This window comes from Paramormyrops kingsleyae, chromosome 10, assembly GCF_048594095.1.
Source record: "Paramormyrops kingsleyae isolate MSU_618 chromosome 10, PKINGS_0.4, whole genome shotgun sequence".
NCBI lineage: Eukaryota > Metazoa > Chordata > Actinopteri > Osteoglossiformes > Mormyridae > Paramormyrops > Paramormyrops kingsleyae.
The window spans coordinates 16,765,921-16,784,950 of NC_132806.1; the positions used below are offsets into that span (position 1 = coordinate 16,765,921).

At 51.7% G+C, this 19,030-nt stretch overlaps 2 protein-coding genes across 7 annotated transcripts in view; one reads left to right on the forward strand and one right to left on the reverse strand.

Moving 5' to 3' along the window:
- The window catches only part of LOC111835210 (pyruvate carboxylase, mitochondrial), a 117,277-nt gene that overhangs the window by 26,360 nt on the left and 71,887 nt on the right, over window positions 1-19,030 (reverse strand). The gene's annotated exons all lie outside the window — the stretch shown is intronic.
- LOC111834700 (leucine-rich repeat and fibronectin type-III domain-containing protein 4) lies at window positions 562-12,508 on the forward strand. The gene is made up of 4 exons (XM_023794278.2): window positions 562-1,066; window positions 1,444-2,371; window positions 7,462-9,182; window positions 11,410-12,508. The coding sequence occupies exons 3-4, from the start codon at window positions 7,486-7,488 to the stop codon at window positions 12,506-12,508; spliced, it is 2,796 nt and encodes a 931-aa protein (XP_023650046.2). The 5' UTR covers window positions 562-1,066; window positions 1,444-2,371; window positions 7,462-7,485.

The window sequence follows — 19,030 nt, forward strand, 5'->3', positions numbered from 1 at the left end:
TGTGTCAGTTGACTCAGTTGCTTCCATCTAAATATAGCTCCAGCGTCTGGCAAGTGGAGAGTGACTCACTCCTCTCACCCGAAAACACGCAGACCCCAAACTGCATCAGAACCCCTGGATGAGGCCAGTTACTCATTTAATTGAATCCCTCCTTCCGGGTCTCTCTCTCTGTGCCGGGTTACGGCACGACCTTGTGCTCAGTGGCAGCTTGTCCGAGTTAATCTCTCAGTCCCTGTTACCCCATGGACAGCATTGAACTTGCACAAGCGTGTGGACAAAACACACCAGCGCACACACTCCTGAGCAACCCAATTGGGAGCACTGGCTGGCTCAGGCCCAAAGCCCAGTCTGCCCAGTGTGCCATCACTCATCATTTTCTTTGGTCCCCCATTTCTCAGTCTTCGTTATCTCCATCTCATTTTCTCCTCCATCCCTCATTCTTTTACCTCTTCTCTCATTCCCTCAAGCTAGTGCTGCTTCAGGCTTTCTAACACCTCCCTCCCCCCCCCCGTCTCTCTCTCTCTCCTCTCTCTCTATCCCCCTCCCTTGCCTGCCCATCTCTCCCTGCCTCAGTCAGCGTAGTGGAGGAAGCCGGCGCAGTCCCACAGCTGTGCTCTCTCTCTACAGCACACGCCGTTAATCACAGACACGCTCTGCAGAAAAAGACAAAAAAATAATAAGGGGGAGAAGAGCAGGATGAGATGAAGGGGCAGACGGCAGAGGCGTCTGGATGAGGGCAGGCACAACTGCAGAAGCAGCCAGGAGTGGATCTGCACTTTGCCTCATCTTTTTAGCCAGATTACCTGAGTGTGGGACTGAAATGGCACCAGAGCACTGAGATGCAGCAGGAGAGAAGAGGAGGAAGAGGAAGCAAGCGGATTCTCCCTTGACACAGAACGGACAGGACGGGCAGAGTGTCTGGCAGAGGAAGCGTCGGGGTCCAGAGCAGGCAAGAGAGCGTGCGAGAGCGAGGGAGAGAGGAGGGGAGAGCATCCTTTTTTGGGAGGAAGAATCGCTGGGCTCAGAGGAGGAAACGACTGAGCGAGTGTCCGAGCGAGGAAATTAGGTTTGTGCATTTTTGTGTTTTGCTCTCTGTGCTATATTCTGTGAAGGGCAGCTGACAGCAGGGTGGGGTGCACGTCTTGCTGGGGGGTGTAAAGGGGAACTGAGTATCAAGATTTAGAAATAAACTGGAGAGAAAATTATAGACAGAAACAAAATGACAAGCAGTGTTTCCAGTTAGGGGTTAAAAATCAGAAAAATCGATAGGAAAAAAACAACTGTCATGTTTTTCTACATCACACAGACGTCCATCTATGCATAAAACAGAAGCCTGTCATGCCTGTCACCCCCCCTCCCCCACATGCACACGCCTACACACACACAGAGGTAAACGAGCTACTTGTTTAAAGGTGCGGATTTGAGGGACGTCTTCATTTACAGGAGACTGACACGCTACTGGAGGAGGCAAACTCCGGCCGTTTGGGGAACGATCGGAGGCTGCCGGACGCACAGAACGTGAAGGTGTGGATGGAAGGAGAGAAGCCTGTCAGTGACAGACGAGCAGACGGATAACAGGAGGAGAGGACAGGAGCTGAAACACTGCGCAGTGTCAACCTGCTGGACGTGTTCACTGACACTCAAAGCTCCTTTTCCTTGCAGGATAGCCTCCTTTCCTGCCACCTCCCACCCTGTGGCTGCCCCTGCTTTCCACACCAGGCTTCCTCTCCTCTCCTCTTCACCTCCTTCCCCCTTTAATGCGCTTAGAGGTGTGCCACTTCGACCCACCCCGACTCTGGTCCTGACCCCAAGGGGGGGCTGGAGCAGATGCAGCTGGAGTGGGAGCCCCGGCCTGGTGACCCCCAGAATCCCAATCCCCGTGAGACTGCCCTCCTCTGGTGAGGAGAAGAACTACATGCTGTCAATAATCCAAAAAAAATATATAAAAATGACAGTCTAATTTGGGAGTAATGAAGGGAACGACATGATGGACAGCACACCAAGGGAAGTGGCAACAGACACATGGGGGTGCACTGGACCCGCAGAGGGAGGCACGAGCTGAAGAGCATGGCGGCCTGGCGGTGCTGCCCACTGTTTCAGACGACCCAGAACCCCAGGGAGAAGCTGAGCTCATGCTGACACCAGACCAGGCACCGGCGGATGGGGGGTGTGGTGTCAAGTTCCAATTCTCCTGAACTGAAACGGATACAAAATCCCAAACTGAAAGCCAGGACTCCCCTACATGCCGTCCATGCGTCCCGGGAAGAGGAGGAGGGTCTCTGTAGCCCCCGGACCTGCCAGTGACAGCCTCCCTGGGCACCCCCTGGCACGTGGAGCTGATTTGAACCCTCGGCTGACACAGACAGTGAAGGTAGAGTGCCCGGACTGGCTGCTCTGGCAAACACACACACACCTCAGAGGCTGCATGCTTGCAGATAAACACTAACTTAAGCATTTCCTTAAGAGACACTTCCTGGAAAGACGCAGACGTAGAAGGAGACATACAGGCACACTGGCCACCCCCCCCCCAGAAAGCACATTCACATGCCTACAGAACCTCACCAGCCCTCAAGAAGAGCAGGCGTTGCACGAGTGCTTACATAAAAGACACAAACGAAAGAGCGTCGCACAGGGGCAGCACAGACAGATCAGGACAACGTTTCCATTCGTTCACAAGGGAGTCACTAACGAGCACAGTCCAAGAGAGGAACTTGCAGGCAGGAATACCGTCAGGGAAACAAACGGGAGGACGAACTGGGAAACAGAGAGGAAAACAGACAGGAAACAGACAGGAAATAATCCTGGAAAAGACAGGAAAGCAAATGAAAAAACAGAAGAAAACACACAGGAAACAGACCAGTCCTAATAAAAAATAGCATATTTGTTTGGGAATGTACCAGAGACACTAAAACATGCTTTGCTCCTTGTCCTTGTGCCCTGAGCACTCTGGGGTGTGTCAGGGTGGTTGGTGCAGAGAGCAGAGGGCGGGGGCGTTTGTCCATGCATGGATGTGGCACCCCTCTTCTTTCATGCACCCCCGCCTGGCCCCCCACCCCTGGCAGTATGTAAATGTGATAAGCTAATTATACTCCTCCCGGCCCACCACTGCCAGGGAAGCAGGAGCAGTGCTGCATGCATGCAATCTGTACTGCCTTTTAAGAGACGTAAGCGGGTGCAGGAGCAGTGTGTGTGTGTGTGTGTGTGTGTGTGTGTCTGAGGTTACCCTAAATTCATAGATCTGGACAGAGGCATCCCTAATTGGCCACACACAGTGGTAACAAATTCAGCTGCAACCAATCAGTGAGAGATGTGTGGAGGGAGGTCCCGTTATTCACTTACACTCTATCTCAACCATCCCATGGCTATAGCAGGACTGTCCTTGGGGACTCGACCCAACAGCCTCCTGGTTATACAGCCACACTGTCATGCAGCATGTTACTGCCTCAGCTACGACAGCAGATGAGGCTAATCGGCCTCTCAGGGGGAAAGAGGTGATGACGGCATTGGCCCGCTAGAACCACTGACGAACTGTTCTTGCAGTCCAGGGCTGTGTTTGCGTAAACGAGGCCCACAAAGGCCCAGGCACTGACATGCTGGCATGGTTAAAATACAGCCACTGCTGGTCTAATGCTTCCCCCCGCGGTGCAAGAGTCTCTATTCAAGCCTGACAGGTGCTGTGCAGGTTGGCGCTGCCAGCTGACCGACGTCTCCCCCCAGCGCACTGTGGGTAGGGACCCAGTAACACCATGTCATGAGACAGCTGTCCCTGGTGGACGGGCTTTAGGGGAAGTGAGCATGAATGCAGAGGAAGAGAGAGGAGCAGGGGGAGTAAAGAGGAAAGATGTGAAGGAAAGAAAAGATGGATGGAGGGATGAAAATAGAAGAATGTCGCTGAGGACGTGGAGTAATGATGTGCTGTTTATTAAACAATAAAGATGATAATGTCCCTTAGAATGGCCTATGGTTTATTAACTATTAATTATTAATTTCTTCATTTAGTGCCAGCTTTTGAAAAACAAAACAAGCCCCGGCAAATTAATAATTATAACTGCACAGCTCTGCCGCGGCACCCTCCCCGCTCCAGTGGCAGCCTGTTGGACCTGGCAGCGAGCTCTGCAGGGTATTCGCAGCTGCAGACGACTGGAACGAACAACAAAAACACGGGCGCACACCAGTGCTGCCCTCAGCAAAAGAGCACTTCTGTGCGAAACACGTAATTGTGCATAATGACAGCAATGGTGAGGCCAGACAGTGACGCGGGGTCCAAACGGGACCCCCGGGCCGGAGCTCCAGATGCACAGTGATCCGGTCCAGTCGCTCGCGGCAATGCCACTGGTCTGATCGGCTGCTTTGGTGCCTTTCGTTCCAGCGCCCGGCTAGAAAGGCCTTCCAGTCAAATGAGCTCAATGCTCCCCCTACTGTGCCCTGGCAGAAAGCCAGCCCCCCCCCCAGCCGGCCACCACTTCCTCACACCTGGCCAAACCAGTCTGGGCCAGTCGATAATGCGGTCGATGAGGCCACCAGCCGAAGCACACGGCATTGCGTTCCCCCGGATGGTACCCCCCCCCATGAGTATTCGTACCCCCGTCTCAGATCTCCCTACTTGGGGACAGAGCAGCTCCCCCCTGAGGTGGTGTCACAGATGCCCCCCCCAATCCCACAAAGCCCCCGCTGTCACAGGAACCGTATCCTTCAGGGAACTCGTGCTTCAGCTTCATCTTCTGCAGAGCAGATGCCCGACGGCCTCCAGGCTGAACCCGAAACAGCTGAAATCCTGCCAGGATGGAGCAGACACCCACAAATCTCAGGGAGTCAGGGAGGGACCCCCCCCTAACAGCTGTTAGGAATAGGCACCCAGTGGAGGGGATGATCCCCTCTGACTGCAAGCTGGATCAGGAGGAGGAACAGGGCTCCGGGGGGGAGGCGGGGAGGCTATTTTTATAATCTGGCTAAAGTGCCAAACTCATTAAAGTATTCAAACACAGCCTGCATCCCTCCATCTGCAAACAGCATCTCCCTCACTCCCCAAACACTCCATCCTGGCCTTCATCTCTAGGTTACACTCTCCCAGCCGCTCCCTGTCTTTTCTAATGTCATGGACCAGCCTCCCTCTGCCTCTCCAGATCCCCACATTCCCCCTTAGGACTTCTCTCCAGTCTATTCCTGGTGTCCTTCACACGCTCCCGATCCAACCAGGGAGCCTGTCTTCCATCCCCCCACAGAACACCGACTGACACTATGCTGTCCTGGATGTATCCCGTTACACATTTATATACCCCTTCAGATCCGGCATACCGGTGTGCACGCGGCGCGTCGAAGTTCCCAGATACGATCTTTTTCTCCCGCCCTACCGGGATATCCTCAGACTCATCGCTAACTGACTTAGCGCTGACAGGAGAATACAACAGCCCTGACAGAGACAAATAGGCGTAAATAGGCTGTTTCTGAACTGGGGGTGGGGGGCGAATGTAGACAGAGAAGAGCCGGTGAATACATGTGTATGTGTGTAAGAGCTGATGGAGTGCTGGTCAGTACACACGTATGTATGTGAAAATAAGAATTATGTGTGTGTGTGTGTCTGTGTTTGCAGAAACCCAGGCAGAGGCCAGAGGTTAGACTGAGGCGTAGTTGACCTCTCCGGTGCCGGGAACAGGGACCAATTGTAACCAATCCATTCCCACCATGTTCAAAGACAATAAACTTGCAAAATGAATGCACGATAAAATACATCATTAGTCACCAATTGCTTTTATTGTCGATATCCTGAACGAAGCATTTGTTGTCTGCAAAAATGTGCCCAGAAGTGATTTAGCGAAATTAAGTTGCCATAAAATGCCCTGGTCTACAGTTACCAGCTTGCTTTCACATTTCCAAACAACGGGAGATATTGTAATTTTTTTTTCCTGTAGTCCTCTCGAATCTGATCTGTCTCCCCCCACTGATTACTCTCAGTCTCTCACTCTGTGCCGGCAAATCCGATATCCAGGGTATTACCGGCAAAGAAACGAAGCTATGAGAACTTTCTAGAGAACGGAGAGTACCGATGGAGGATGAGCACAGCTCATAAGGCTGTCGTTGAAGTCTGAGCTCCTGTAGTTTATCTGTATCTCAGTTTGGGCTAATACACAGATATGCCGGTACATTCTTGACCTGCATGTGAAGGAGCAGGGGCTCCAGTTTCATTTGACCCCAACAATAACACCTTCACGATGGGGCAGGGGCATACAGCACCGACTGAGAATCATGCAACCATGTCTGTGGTTCTGATGCAGCATAAGGCCTAAATTCACACATGTATGGAAATGGTCATGTGGGAGGTGGGGCCAGGAGGGAAGGGGTGGAGTCAGCAGGTAAAGGGGGTGGAGTTAGCAGGTAAAGGGGGTGGAGTTAGCAGGTAAAGGGGGTGGAGTCAGGAGGTGAGCTGAGGTCAGAAAGTTGGTATATGCAGAAGGTAAAGATGGACAGGAGGCCGGGCGGCTGGGATTGATGATGGCTGCCGGGATCGTTTTGGCACCATACCCCTGGGTGGTATCTGGTTTCAGAATAAAATGAGGGCACTGCCTGGGAGCGAGGGGGGAGGGGTGCCTCAGTGACTGGAGTTACATCACCGGCAGGTTGTTTCAAGGGTAGCTGAGAGTGAAAGGAAAGAGAGAAGAGACGCAGGGATGGAGGGAGGAGAGAAAAACTGAGGCAGGTGGAGGGCAAAGTCAGGCATGATGGGAAGGGGGAGCGGGGCAGCCTGGAGTTGAGGGGCAGGGAATTGCAGTGGAAAAGGTGGATGTAATGACACAGCAGGCCATGGCGGAGGTTCTCGAGTGACGGCAGGAGGTGGAGGATCAGCCATGACCACGATTAACATCAGCTCCGGGTCCTCATTTCACAGTGTGAGCTTCTCACACCAATTCACACGGCCCGCCTCTCTGCCGCTCTCTCGCCAGCGATCTGAATGCCCAGAACCACTCTCCATCCGTCGCATCCATCCCCATCTGCTCCTTCAGCAACGCCGGCCTGTCCATCCCCTCCATCTCAATCTGCCCACCACAGTCCCGCCTCTCCTCCTCTTTTGCCTCTCTCCGTTTCTCACGCTCTCTGTCCCCTGCAGTTTCTCTGACAGGCTGCTTGCTGGTGCAGTGCCTCTGACTGAAACACGACAGTGCCTCCCCAGCCCAGTCACACCCCACCCACACATGACCTTCTGTTTCACTATTCTCCCCAGTATGGTACAGGCCTGGCTCACTGTGTTTACACTGTGCCGGTACGGCCCAGTACACCACAGGGGTAAAGCCGCTGTCCACAGCCTGACACAAACACACACACACACACACACACACACACACTAACCTGCCCACAGAGACCCCAGATTTCAAAATAAAGACAGCACAGATTTTGATGTTGAAATGAAATCAGGCTGGACAATCTTCGTGTTCACGTGAGCTAACACCATCTTCTCCTCATCCGCAGGTCTGTGAGTAACCCCCATCTACAATGCCACAAATCTCACCCCAACACCCATCCCGTAAACCGAGCCCATCCCTCACTCAGCTGCTGCCTCCAGCTGTCCAGCCTCCCAGTGCCTCACTGCCTGACGATTCCTCCACGAAGCTCCAAAGTCCCAGCAGAACTCTCCAGCCATTTGTGAAGCTCCAGCTCCACATCTGCTCCGCCTCAGCAGTGCGTGGCTCTGCCCTGCTTCCCTTTCATTGGCTGGCCTTGGTCACCAGCACCTGTCTATTGCCCGCCCTGTGGGGGAGGGGCCTGGGGGCGTCGGCAGGTGAGACGTGGGGCATGGTGTCTACCTGCCCCTTCCACTGCGTGTGCCGGAACCTGTCAGAGTCGCTGAGCACCCTGTGCGCTGACAAGGGCCTCCTGTTCGTGCCACCCAACGTCGACCGGCGCACCGTGGAGCTCCGGCTGGCCGACAACTTCATCCGCGAGGTGGGCGGCGACGACTTCGCCAACATGACAGGGCTGGTGGACCTGACCCTGTCCCGGAATACTATTCATGCCATCCGGCCGCTGGCCTTTGCTGACCTGGAGAGCCTGCGCTCGCTGCACCTGGATGGCAACCGGCTAACAGTGGTCGGCTCACGCGACCTGACGGGCCTACTCAACCTGCAACACCTCATCGTCAACAACAACCAGCTGATCGACGTGTCATCCGATGCCTTCGATGACTTCCTGCCCACGCTCGAGGACCTGGACCTGTCCTACAACAACCTGCGCAAGGTGCCCTGGGAAGCCATTCAGAACATGGCCAGCCTGCACACACTGCACCTTGACCACAACCTCATCGACCACATCATGGAGGGCTCCTTTGGGGAGATGTACAAGCTGGCTCGGTTGGACTTGACGTCAAACCGGCTGCAGACTCTGCCCCCCGACCCCCTGTTTGCCCGTTCGCAGACCGGTGTGATAAGTCCCACCCCGTACAATGCCGTGGTCAGCCTGACTTTTGGTGGGAACCCGCTGCACTGCAACTGCGAGCTGCTGTGGTTACGCCGGCTGGTGCGGACAGACGAGATGGAGACATGCGCCACCCCCATGCACCTGTCCGGCCGCTACTTCTGGTCCATCCCTGAGGAGGAGTTCATCTGTGAGCCCCCACTCATAACCCGGCACACACACAAGCTCTGGGTGCTGGAGGGCCAGCGGGCCACCCTCAAGTGCCGTGCCATCGGCGACCCTGAGCCAGTCATCCACTGGGTGTCCCCGGACGACCGCATTGTGGCCAACACCAGCCGCAGCCAGTCATACCGCAATGGCACGCTGGACCTGCTGGTGACACGAGCTCGCGATGACGGCGCTTACACCTGCATTGCCATCAATGCCGCCGGTGAGGCCACTGCTACAGTGGACCTTAAGATCATCCCCTTGCCTCACCGGGGCAACAGCACTGTCCCGCTCGTTAACGGCCGGGACCCCGGCTCCTCCGATATCACCACTGGGAAAACCGGGGGTGGAGGGGGAGTGAGTGGCAGTGGTGGCGCACTGGCAGTTGACGCGGACACCACAGGTGCGGAGGACGATGCAGGAGAGGGTGTTGCAGGAGGAGACCCGGGGGTGGGGGTCCAGGGAGTGACGTCCACCTCGGCACAGGTGCGCTGGGACCAGAGCAGCGCCTACCTGGTGTGGATGTACCAGATTCAGTACAACTGCACTGCCGACGAGACCCTGGTTTACAGGTGAGCAAACCCACAATTGTCCCACCTCACAAATACCTGACTGCATCACTAGCTCTGGCGAGGCTCAGTAGAGGAATCGCCAAGGACGGAGCACCAGGCAAAGCTGCGATTCCCGGGGGGAACGACATCACTCTCCCACAAAACCAAGGAACCCAGCAAGATCAATATAAACACAATAATTAGACAAATTCCATTACGCTAAAACAGATGGCCTTTTGCATGATAAACACCATTTGCAATTTCCTAGAGCGAAATTTCCAAAACGCAGCCAGTATGTCAGGAGAAAACAAATCTATTCACTTAGGTGATTGACAGCTAACTGGAATGCATAGGCCACAAGAACGAGGTCACAGAAAGCCAGAATGTGCATGACCATCAGTCAGCAACAAGCTACTGGCCTGTTTTCATATATATCTTCATTTTGGGGGCGGGGGCACTTCACTGCAGGCATGTTAGAGTGAGGGAGAGCTGAAGGGAGTGAGGGAGACCAAGGGAGAGTTTGACAGAAGACTCTGTGCGAAGAATAATGAAGTCCTTAAATGAGCCTAAACTGTAGAGTCAATACGTATGTCACAACCCATCGTGCTGAAGGAAATGGAGTCATCTGGAACACAGAGAGGGTTACGGATGGGAATGCAGGGAAGGGCACCCGGTGGCAATAAGCTGGGGGGAGGCTGTCACTGTCGGCTCGCTTCTTCATGCTTCCATGCTCCCCTTTCTCTGCTCACATAGCCTTCCTAATCTGATGGTGTCACTTGTCATGAGAGCGTTTGACCAATGGTATCATTGCATGCCCCATGGAAACTGTTTGTGTGCTGTTTGCAATTTGGAGACTGACAGGTGAGAAAGGCGAATAGTGAAAAGGGGGAGGAGGGTGGGTATAGAGAAGGGGTAGAGGAGGGAATGGTTGGAGAGAGGGATAGGATTAGAGACGGGGCAATGGAGGGAAAGGGTGGAGAAAGGGATGGGTATAGAGAAGAGGAGGGAATGGGTGGAGAGAGAGAGAGGATGGTATAGAGAAGGGGAAGAGGAAGGAATGGGTGGAGAAAGGGATGGGTACAGAGAAGGTGTAGAGAAGGGAATGGGTGGAGAGAGAGGTGAATATAGAATTTTAATAGAATCAGCAATGCAGAACACAGAGACAAAACTCTTGGGCTGCTTCTACAAAGCTCACCGCCATCAATCACGTTCTCTGTGGGGTTTAAAATATTGCTGTGCCATGCATCTCGCACACAAACAACACAAACAGCAATGGCGAAAGCAACACTGCCATTGTGGGGATAACAGACAAAGCGCTCTTATGTTGCACTTCAAATGCAAAACAAATGCAATATATAAAGTGAACTCAAAGCACACACAGTGCAGAAAATTTTCCCCTTATTCAGAGCTGCCACAAACGTAACAAATTAAATCCAGAATGGATATGTAAATGTATTAAAAACTGACCTTGATTCTCAACTCATAATTTACAGCTAGGAGCACTTAATAGAATTCAAGCACAATGACAAAATTACTGAGGCCGTGGCAGGGTGGGGGGCTGAGGGGGTTTCAGTGTGAAGGAGGAATGGAAAGAGAAATTAAGTGATGTGTGACTAAGAAGCGGAGCGGAGGAGGGGCTAACGGCAGGTCTAAAATGGGATTTAGAAATGACACACCGTCATGGAGAGCAAGCAATTACATTTCAATGACAAACTCGGAATCACGCAGTATTGACCAATACATTTTCATTAGGTTTTATATATTGATATGGCATGGCGGATATTCTCCGTGTCGGAGTGCAACATTTAGGAGTGTGGCATTTAAAGGCTTTAAGTGCTTTTGAGGAAAAAAAAAAAAATCTGCTTCCTAAAATTTGTTGCGGAGAATCAGATGGGGGAAAATTCAGTGATAAGATTAAGCTCGTGTAAAGAGCTGGGCGTCTGAACGAGAGAGAGCCGGTAATCTCCTCCTGCCTCTCATTTCTGCTCTATAAACATCTCTTCTTCTCCGCTTTTGCGTATGACTTAATCTTTCTTTGGTGTCATTTCTTAAAATGAGTAATTCTATTCACCTCATATCAAGCTTATTTAGCCTTAATTATGAGCTATTTATTACTCGTTTTCCCCGGAAATCAAGTCAGCCTCCAGTCAGTATGGTGCCCCAGTCCACTAGACTGTTGTTGCTCCAACAGGGATCTTCACTGTTCCGGATGCCTTGATCTGTTTCTCTTTTTCTTTCTCCCTGGCAGGATATTGCCCTCAACCAGCAACAGCTTCCTGCTGAAAAACCTGGTTTCCGGGGCGGATTACAACCTGTGTGTTCTGGCCATCTTCGACGACACCATCACTTCCTTGGCGGCCACCAAGGTGCTGGGCTGCGCCCAGTTCAGTACTAAGGACGATTACCCAGAATGCCGCTCACTGCAGGCTCACTTCCTGGGCGGCACGCTGACGCTGATGGTGGGCGGGGTGGTGGTGGTGACCCTGCTGGTGTTCACCGTCACCATGATGGTGAGGCACCGGGCATGCAGCAGCCACGGCGGCCCGCATGGTGACGGCGAGGAGACCGGCTGTCATGGCTCGTCCTCGCCCCCTCTACCCAAAGGGACCAATGTGTACTCACAGACCAATGGGAGTGGGGGGGTGACCATGGTGGTGCTGCCCCAGCAAGAAGAGGTCAGGGGGGCACTCCCCAAGGTCAAACCTCCAACCCTCCCCAAGCCCAAGTTCGTCCCGGAGCAGTTCCGTGTGGGACCCACAAAAAACAGCTCAGGGGTGACTTTTCCAAATAAACAGCTCCTGCCTTACCCCCCCGAGGCTGAAAAAGCTGCCCTGTATCACAACCCACCTGCTCATGCCTCCACGTTACCCAAGCAGCTCAAACGGCGCCCCCTGGAGGAGGGCGACACAATCAAAAGAGCCAAACTGAGACTGCCTGTCCTATATGGGTATGACGAAGGCGTGACGGAGTGGAGGTACAGTACGGTGGGAGGGACAGTGGTGAAGCGGGGGGGAGGCAGCAACTGGAGGTCCTCCAGTGCCTACCAGAGCCCACCTCCCAGGAGCCCCTCCCCCAGCCCCAGAGTGACAGCCGGCCGATCCAGACGCAGCTCTTCTCTCGATATGGGCGAGATCGCCACCAGCGCCTACTACAGCTACGCTAAGCAGCTGAGTGTCCTGTGGACGCGGCGGAGCCAGTCGCTGCACGGCATGCTGGCCCAGTGCACTTCCACCCCTGCGGAAGCCCACACGGCCCGCGGATACTTACGCGCCTACAACACCAACAACTCCAACTGTAAGGCAGGCACTGAGGTCAAAGCCAGGCAGCTAGAGGAGAGCGTGGTGTAGGGGGGGGGGGGGGGGGTTTGGGGCGGAGGGGTCACAGGTGGGGCCGGGACGAGCAGGGCCTAGCGTGCTCCTCACCCAACGATGGAAGTACAAATTATTACAGACCATCACACTGGATCGGCATGATATCAGCACTGGATCGGTACTGGCAGAGGGGATCAGCCAAACATCAATAAATAAATCAGTAAATAAAATGAATAACAGAGCAAAGCCGTTGTTAGAGACTTGGATTGTCAAGATGAAGCATGATGTGCACTGCACACACACACACACAAACACACACACACAAACACAAACACACACGTTTGTATCCATATGACTGTGGGGACCGTCCATTCATTTCTATGGGAAAAACCCTAATCCAAATAATGACAAGCCAAACCCCTACCCAGCCCTAACCTTAACTATAAGAAACCAAACAAAATGTAGCTCAATTGATGTGCAATTGATGGCAATTATAGATTTTTATGAAACCAAATAAATGGTCCCCAAAACATCAAAATAACAGGTTTTATCACATTGTGGGGCAATGTGATAAAACATAAACCATGCACACGCACACACACACACACACACACAAACGGAAAAAGGAAATTATTAACAGGGGAAAAAAATGAGAAAGCACAGTACAAGAAAAGTAAGGGTTACACAGACACTGCCTATGTGTTTGCAGAATGGTAAAAGCAACATTTAGCAACCAAAACTCAAATTGCTGCCACTAACACCGAACATAAACTGAAGGGAAAATGTAAAATTGAAGCACTGACAGGGCTGTGGTGGAACAGAAATGCAGACCGAGGGGCCCTGACCTGGACTCAGAACTGGAATGAGGGTCCAGGAAGATGGCTCAAGTATGGACCCAGATATGGGTGGACAGAACCAGCGAAATCGAATTCAGAGCAACCATCTGTGACAACAAAGAAACATGGAGGCAGGAAGGGCTCAGGCAAGTGGGGAAGCTGCTGCAGACACTGATTAGACATGACGCTGACACTGAAACCTCAGCGTATAACAGCTATATCAGCAAGGATGGAAGCTCCCCTATTTCCCTCATGCGTAACCAACGGCGACCCAGCGGGCGCAAGCCAATCACATCTGTCGCAGGGCCAGTGATGCTCATTCCTGGCTTCTCCGCTGGTCGCTGTTTCGTTATGGAGTAAACAAGAGGGTGTGACAGAAAGAGTCAGCCTAAGGATGTGTCGGGGGAAGGCGGAATGCCATGTGTGTGTGTCTGAACTGCCAGACCTCTCAAGGACTCGTCACCCTGCCAAGTGTCCGACATAGGGTATGTGGGCTCAGTGAACACCATGCCCCCCACCCCCAAATCCCATCCAGGTGTTCTTCTAGTGCATTTTTAAGTAACGGACTACACTACAAAGAATGATTAGCGCCCTTAAGCGGAATATATAACGGATTCCTAAGGTATCTGAAGTGGATATGACTGGCTGAGGGTGGACTCGATGTTTCCTACAAAACAATGCAATGAATGTGGAAAGATGGAGAGACTGATGGAGATACTCTGCACGGAGCCATGATGGAGCACTATAAACACTACGTTAATGTATGTGGTTGCTATACATTTTCCTGTTTTCAGAATTCATTAGAACAAGATGAAGTGCCATTTTGTTTAAATAATCTTAAGTATTATGATCATTATTGCTATTATTGAGGTTATATAATTATCAAATCAATAATAACGATGATCATCCTAATAATTGTTCATGTTTTACCTTATTTTTCCAGAGTAAATATTGTTACCTCGACTTGATATTCTGATTAAAATATGAAAAAAAATCATGCATTACAAAGGATGCATTCAATGTATATGAATTAAACGAGTTTATGCAGCTACCTTTCCAACTCCCCCTGCCATAGCTCACCTTCCTCAGTGGATTAAAAAGAAATGATGGCACAGGGCGAGGCGTTCAGGTCTGTTCTGCGAGCCCTGCACGCGCATGTCTGCGTGCAGCAGTGGTGTGGCAAACAGGTGTGTACTGCAAGCCCCATGTGCGCATGTCTTCCAGCACCAGTGATACAGCGGCCAGGTCTGTTTTGCGAGCCTTGTAGCTGCATGTCTTTGTGCAGTAGTGGTGTAGCAGCCAGGTCAGTGCTATGTACCCTGTGTGTGCATCTCTGCGTGCAGCAGAAGTGGGGCAGCCGGGTCCATACTGTGAGCACTGCAGTCGCATGTCGGCGTTCAGCTGTGCTGTGTCATGCTATTTTCTGTTCACTCGCAATTTTCTCTGTTTTATACTTCGACTGCAGCCTCTATTAGTGGGGAAGTTAAATGTGCTTATATTGCGTCTGGGGTAAAAGAAGAGGGGTGGGGGAAGTGGAACAGACTGCTGACACAGAGAAAGAGGGCTGGGGAGGCGGGGGCTGTGTGGACTGGGCTTCTAAGCTGTACCACACAGGAGCCTTAATGCTATTTACTGCTCTGCCAATAAAACCTGTTGTAGCTCAATTGATGTGCAATGAGGACGATAGAGAAAAGGAGAGGATGTCTGCGTGTGTGTCACATCGCGCACACACCCAGCGCAGGTGGGCGACCACTCCCACGTGCTGTGGGAATCTGTCCTCACCCTGCCTTTCAAACACATGCAGATGCTCACAAGAGCACAGCAGAATCAGACAGAAACGTGGTAACAGGACTGATTTTCTATCAGCCGTGTAAATTATTTTGTACTTAAAGTGAACTTCAAGAATATCTGCTATCAAGAACAGCTGCAGAACCATTGTGCTGATGTGAGTGTACAGTACGTGACCCCCTCCCCCCCACAGCTACTCCGAGACATGCCAACACACATCTCTCACTTTATCGATCGAGGTCGGAGCAAACACGCAGTCACGTGTAGTGCAGGAAACACAAACTGCTGTACATCGATATTCACACTTATTAATAAAAAAAAGCTCCAGCCACCTGACTCAGACCCACTGGGCAATATATCATCAGAGCTGCACCAAAACACACCACCCGCATGGGCGCAGGCTGGCCTGCGACGGTTGTGACAAAAAAAAATGCGACCGCAGGGCCCAGTGCACGCACACCGGAGAGGCGAGACTCACTCACCACTGCTGCCACAAATATTAATTAAAACAATCATCGTTTACGGAAAAGGCTCATCTCTCGGCATGGAGCACTTATGTGTCGTCTTTTAAATGGAGCGTCTCCGCAATAGAGGACATTTACTATGCTGATGCAGCTCGACTGAAGAAACACGACTGGCACTAAGAATAGAGGACGTGCAGGCCAGACAGCAATATTGAAACGCATGTTTAATTTCCCAGTCCTCTCCCTCCCCCTCGGCCGTCTCGCCCCCCATCATACCCTCCCCCTCGCCGACTTGCCTGCCTCCTTGTTCTCCTGCAAGGACGATACGGAGACATGGCCACTAGATTTAAGCTCAGGCACCTCCTAACCACCCGGCCTCCGATTACCTTCCATGCCGGGATGTGTGGTTACGGCCCAGATCCTGATAAGGCCACAGAGGGAGCATCTATTACTCAATCCTGCCGATTTCATAGCGGGCATCCTATTTGTCCACCAAGTTATTACCCGACCTCTCCTTTTGCCCCCTCCCCTCCCCGAATTCAACAGGCACACGCCTGGCCGCCCATGTCTCAGGACCCAGGGTGTCACCAGGCAATAGCTAATGCAGTGCAAACCATCTACAGTCATTAGACAGTGGAAACAGGTCACTTTCTGAATGCTTATGCATGTTTTATCTTCCTTTCCTTTTCTCTATGATGCTGAAATTGCTGTATTATTTTAAAAGGGGGGGGAGACTTCAGGAAGCAGTCCTGGAATTAAGTGCCTAGTTGATTTTTAAGACCAAACTTGTTTTCCAAAAGCAACACCCTCCTTTTTTCATTAATCAAAACTTTGGTCCACCTGGAAGAAGCAAATTTGAAAGTCATGACTATTGGCGTCTGGCTCTCTGCTGACCATGGTGACTGAGCTCCTAGAAGAGCGTAGCGGTGGATTTTGGCCTCTTTGTGGAGACAGTGCTTCCATTTTTCTATTACATATACATTTTGATCGGGACGGAAAAAAAAAATCATGAGTTTTAGAATGGAGAGGTCGAGGTAGAAGAAGCAGATGGAACGGAAACAAAGATAAAGAAGGGGAATAGGGGAGAGGGACAAAGTAAGAATGTGAATGAAATTACTCCAAAATACACCTGTTATCCCCCATAATCCCTGTGATCTGACCTTGGCCCCCCCTGCTATGAATCCTGATTCGGCACTCGCAGAGCTCTCTGCGTCCCAAGATGAAACAGGACACTGTTTACGGTGCCCTGTCCTACGTGCATCCCAGGCCGATTCATTATTTATCTGCTCGAAATGAAAATAGCAGCCCCTCCCTCCCTGCCCCGTGCTCACGGGCCGCCCCTGCTTATCAGAGGGAACATGAGCACTCCTGTACCCTTCAAGGAACGGACGATAGAGAAGAAAAGGCCCTGTGATTCTGGTGGAGTGAGTCTGATAGACAGAGAGAAAGAGAGAGAGATGGAGGAAGACCTGAAACAGCACTCACACGTGCATGTTTGGGGGGGGGGGGGGCAGTGATTATTCAGATGTCACCCCCACCTAACACTGGGTTATAAATCATTATGTTTTAACTCAAAGCTTAATTAAAGGAGCTAATAAGCCTCCATCTGCCTCCACCATAGCAGACAGGTGGCATCATGGGCGCTGCTGATGCTATAGCTACACGGCCAGTAGATGCTTAGCAGCTGATGTGCGGCCTGGCAGACTGAACGCAGTGATGGAAAGGCGAGCTCAGTAAGTCCAATGTGCCATGTGTCTCCAAGCTGGTAGGGGAAAGGCAATAGGCGGCAGCAGAATGTGACAATCAGGGGTGCTGTGAGTACTGCTTGGTGCACATGCCATGTGGGATTAGGGGCATCATGGGAGATGTAGTCATATGGGCTTGATTATGGATAATGTTAAGGTATGATAAGGTATGTATTAGATGTAACAGTTAAAAATGGTATGGCGAGTGAGTGTGGCATGGGGGACTGCAGCACTGTTGTGACATGGCGGATTCTGTACACGCTGATGAGTATGTAACACAAAGCGTATGCAGAGTCCTAGGAAGGCAGGAACAGAGGGTGGGAGGGTTTATGTTTGCTTTCATTTCTTAATCAGATTTCATGCAATCTTTCCAAGGTCACCCCCCAGCCCACCCCAGGGAGATGAGAAACTCTTCCTCTATGTGTGTCTGAGCGCTCCTGCAGAAGGCATCCTTACCCCCCCTCCGCTGAACCACACCGTAACTCTGTGGGCTCACTGACACTCGGTGTGACCTACACTTCCTGTGAATGCTGTACGCACCAAATTCAGCCAGTAAGAGCTTGGTGGGGGGCTCATGGAGAAGAGCATGGAAGGCCAAACACAAGAAGATCCACAGGATCCTTTTTCCAAACCTTCCTATAAAAGATTTTCCAGTTCAGTACTAACTGGCCTCTGCTTTATTTTTACCAGACAGAGGTCATCATCAGTGCTGTTTTAGGGGGGGCTTTAGCTCTTCCTCCTCCATGTTCCTGCTCCTCTCCCTCGGCCTCCTCCATGCTCGTACTCCTCTCCTTCTCCGTGCTCCTCTCCCTACTCCGTGTTCCCGCTCCTCTCCCTCTTCTTCCTCCATGCTCCTGTGCCTCTCCCTTGCCTCCTCTCCTTCCCTCCCTTCCTGCCTGAGTTGCCCCCTCAGTTGCCGGTCGCAGCAATTTGAATCATACGGGCACAGCTGAGGCTGTCACTCGTGTGCAGTCACACCTGCGCCGCTGCGTGTGTGTGTGTGCGCAGCCAAAACACACAACCTCATCTGAAGATGCAGTCGATGCCCGGAAACATCCCAACCAGCACGCTGCATATTAGACACAAGTAAATATCTATAATGATAATAATGTGAAATGTATTACAAACACATGCAAATACCCTGCCTCCACCATGGCTGCATACGGGAGAAAAACAACAGGTTAATGAATCCAGATTGGCAACTGGGCCTGAGTTTTGATTAAAATCCAGCCCCAGGCTTAATTCCAGCAGAGAGCTGCAATACAGGCCGTATGCAAAGCATAAATCTGGGATGAAGCATGCCCCATGTTTCTCGCGAAGCGGGAAGGTCATCGCAACATGGCGGAGAGGACGGGGGGCGGGTGAGGACCAGGAGGCTGCTTCCACATACCTGACTGACACGTCATTCCCCCGCACAGCAGCTATCAAGCGGCTGGATATCGGTGTGAGAGAAACGGCTGCTGCAGGCAAAAGACATAACAGTGTCTGTCTTTATGCTGGTCTTCTATGATATACAAGGTACGTTTGCCGACATGGTTCTTATTATGTGTGTATGTGTTTGTCCTGGGTGTTCTGTCGCCTTAGGTGCGATTGTGCTGAATGTGTGTGTGATGTATATATTACACTGCGGGGACATTTGGTCCCCAAAATTTTATAAAAACCTGTTATTTTGGTCCCCACAAGGAAAACCTCAACTTTATGAAAATCTGTAAACGCAATCAAAAA

Excerpts from the sequence above, each read along its gene's own strand:
- LOC111834700 (XM_023794278.2), top strand. The coding sequence starts at position 7,486 with ATGCCACAAATCTCACCCCAACACCCATCCCGTAAACCGAGCCCATCC. Across the intron at positions 9,183-11,409 it reads GACGAGACCCTGGTTTACAG|GATATTGCCCTCAACCAGCA; the intron begins GTGAGCAAACCC and ends TCTCCCTGGCAG.